We start from the raw sequence: 2,690 nt of genomic DNA on the forward strand, positions 1-2,690 counted from the left end.
AGTAAAAGAATAATATTTTTTCATTGTCTTAAACTTAAACTTTTGAGATAAACGGTTGATGTTAATTATTTTTACTGCCTTAGAAGTCGTTTCCCCCCCCCTCTCTCTCTCTCTCTCTCTCTCTCTCTCTCTCTCTCTCTCTCTCTCTCTCTTATTTTGTAATGGTCATTCAACTCCTTGTCCGTTTTGAATAATTAATTAATTTCTTCCTTCCTGAATTCTATATAAATGTAGTAGTTGTCTAGAACTACACTTGTACTTTTCTATCCCAATGGACTCAAGTGCCTCTCCACTTTCCGCTTCCCCTGCTGCAAAGCGAGATGATCAGAGAGACCATGGGGATTCATTTCTTCAGAAACAATCCTATGTGCCCAGAAATTACATTTGGCCAAAAGGGGACTTGGTGGAAGCTCATGAAGAGCTTCGGGAGCCAATTGTGGATCTTGATGGTTTCTTTAGGGGTGACTGGTTGGCAACAAAGCATGCTGCAATGCGCATTAGGGCAGCCTGCATGAGCCATGGTTTCTTCCAAGTAACGAGCCATGGGGTCGATCCTCGTCTCATAAAGCTTGCGCACGATCATATGGACCTTTTTTTTAAGCTTCCAATCAGCATTAAACATAGGGCTCGGAAGATGCCTGGCAAAATGTGGGGCTATTCTGGTGCTCATGTGGACCGTTTTTCGTCAAAATTACCATGGAAGGAGACATTATCCTTCAGTTTCCATGAGAACGATTCTGACCAAGTTGTGGAAGATTTCTTCAAATCCACCCTAGGAATGGATTTTGAGCAGACAGGGTAAATATAGGACTTATATAGTTGTGCTAGCTAGTGTACATGCGTTAATATATACATACATGTTTTCGTGGGAAACACTAACAATTCATGAATTTTCCTTTGTAGAATTGTATACCAAAAGTATTGTGAAGCAATGAAGGACGTATCACTTGCAATCATGGAACTACTAGCAATCAGCTTGGGAGTCCATCGATTGCATTACAAAGAGTTTTTCCAAGATGGTTGCTCTATAATGCGATGCAACAACTACCCACCTTGCCCAGAGCCAGGCCTCGCCATTGGCACGGGACCCCATTGCGATCCCACATCGCTAACAATACTCCACCAGGACCAAGTTGGAGGTCTTGAAGTATTTGCAAACAACAAATGGCAGACTGTTCGACCTTGTCATGATGCACTAGTCGTTAACATCGGTGATACTTTCATGGTGCGTAATTTTTTATTTTATATATATATATAAGTGTAACTTTTTAAAAAATATGATAATTTAACATCGTACTAGAGATAATGTTAAAAGAGAGTGTTAAAATATTAATAAAATGATAAAGTTGATTATTTTTATTATCAATCTAAGCTTTTGAAAAAAGTGATGGTACAACCCCCACACATTACCAATCACACTATGATGTTGGTACTTGACACCACAAGTAGCAGTCATTATTTTGTTTGGCTTTTGAGTTTTGTCTTGTTTTGTTTTGTTTTTTCTTTTTCTAAAGGAAGACAAAGGACATTTTGACATTAATTTTAGGGATAGTATTATATATTTTCATACCTTTCATTAATTTGCATGTTATATATACAACACTAAATCCATAAATATCATATCTGTTTAATATTGATTCAAAATCAGCTAGCTCCAAGTAGTGTTGGAATAAACTAATTTAATCGAATGAGTAATATTATTTTCCAATAAACTTTAGACAAGAAATGATGAATTTAATTAATATTGTAATAATAAACAATACATTTCCAGACTAGTAATTAATGCATGTGATCTATAAGTTGACAAGATGATTTGTCATATACGGTTGCAACAAAGCGCAAAACCAATATGGCAGTATGAAGGATTCTTTCTTTGATATGCCAACACACTCTTGTATATTTTTGGATTTATATACATGTATAAAAAAGAAATAGGCTGAAGTATATTCACAGTTACTAATGGTTTTGTTGGATGTGAAGGCATTATCCAATGGAAGATACAAGAGTTGCCTGCATAGAGCAGTGGTTAACCGGTACAAGGAGAGGAGATCGTTGGCATTCTTTCTGTGCCCAAGAGAAGACAAGGTGGTGAGACCCCCAGAGGATCTTGTATGTGGCGATGGGACAAGAGCTTACCCGGATTTCACATGGTCAGAATTGCTCGAATTCACTCAAAAGCACTACAGAGCCGACGACGCTACCCTACAAAACTTCACCAAATGGCTCCTATCTACCAAAACACTTGTTTAAATATATATTATTAGCCCTCTCATTAATTATATGTCTTCTTTAATCTTTATATAGCTAGGGATATATCCAGTACTACTTAATCGACCTACAATAAGAAAAAGGGTAATGACTAATGATTATGATCTGGTCGATCGATCTACTGTAAACAAGTTGTTGCTCCACTACTGTTTATTTGGGTTTATGAGAGGATAAATTAATACATATATGTAGCTAGCGTGCATTATGAAATAAATATCTGCTTAATTAATTCTCTTTTTTCTGATCAAAAACAGTACTGTGTTTATTTCATACGCTGGCCTGCTACTTCTGTATATATATATATATATAACTCACTCTTTTGAAAAATAAGAATAATAAGATAATTAAGAAAATGAAATTTATTGGAAGACTTTCTTTTTTGTCAAAGTCGCTGACTTTTTGTTAGCATCTAACTCTTCGAA

At 36.0% G+C, this 2,690-nt stretch overlaps 1 protein-coding gene across 1 annotated transcript; it reads left to right on the top strand.

Annotated features, from left to right (window-relative positions):
- The first annotated feature begins 246 nt into the window (after positions 1–246).
- LOC133866450 (gibberellin 20 oxidase 2-like) lies at positions 247–2,455 on the top strand. The gene is made up of 3 exons (XM_062302981.1): positions 247–798; positions 904–1,225; positions 1,981–2,455. Exons 1-3 carry the CDS (start codon positions 272–274, stop codon positions 2,248–2,250), a joined length of 1,119 nt encoding a protein of 372 aa, XP_062158965.1. The 5' UTR covers positions 247–271; the 3' UTR covers positions 2,251–2,455.
- Positions 2,456–2,690: the final 235 nt, after the last annotated feature.

This window comes from Alnus glutinosa, chromosome 4 (assembly GCF_958979055.1).
Source record: "Alnus glutinosa chromosome 4, dhAlnGlut1.1, whole genome shotgun sequence".
NCBI classification, from domain to species: Eukaryota; Viridiplantae; Streptophyta; class Magnoliopsida; order Fagales; family Betulaceae; genus Alnus; species Alnus glutinosa.

Coding starts and splice junctions, on each gene's coding strand:
- LOC133866450 (XM_062302981.1), top strand. CDS start 272: ATGGACTCAAGTGCCTCTCCACTTTCCGCTTCCCCTGCTGCAAAGCGA. Junction 799..903: donor ATGGATTTTGAGCAGACAGG/GTAAATATAGGA, acceptor TTTCCTTTGTAG/AATTGTATACCAAAAGTATT. Junction 1,226..1,980: donor ACATCGGTGATACTTTCATG/GTGCGTAATTTT, acceptor TTGGATGTGAAG/GCATTATCCAATGGAAGATA.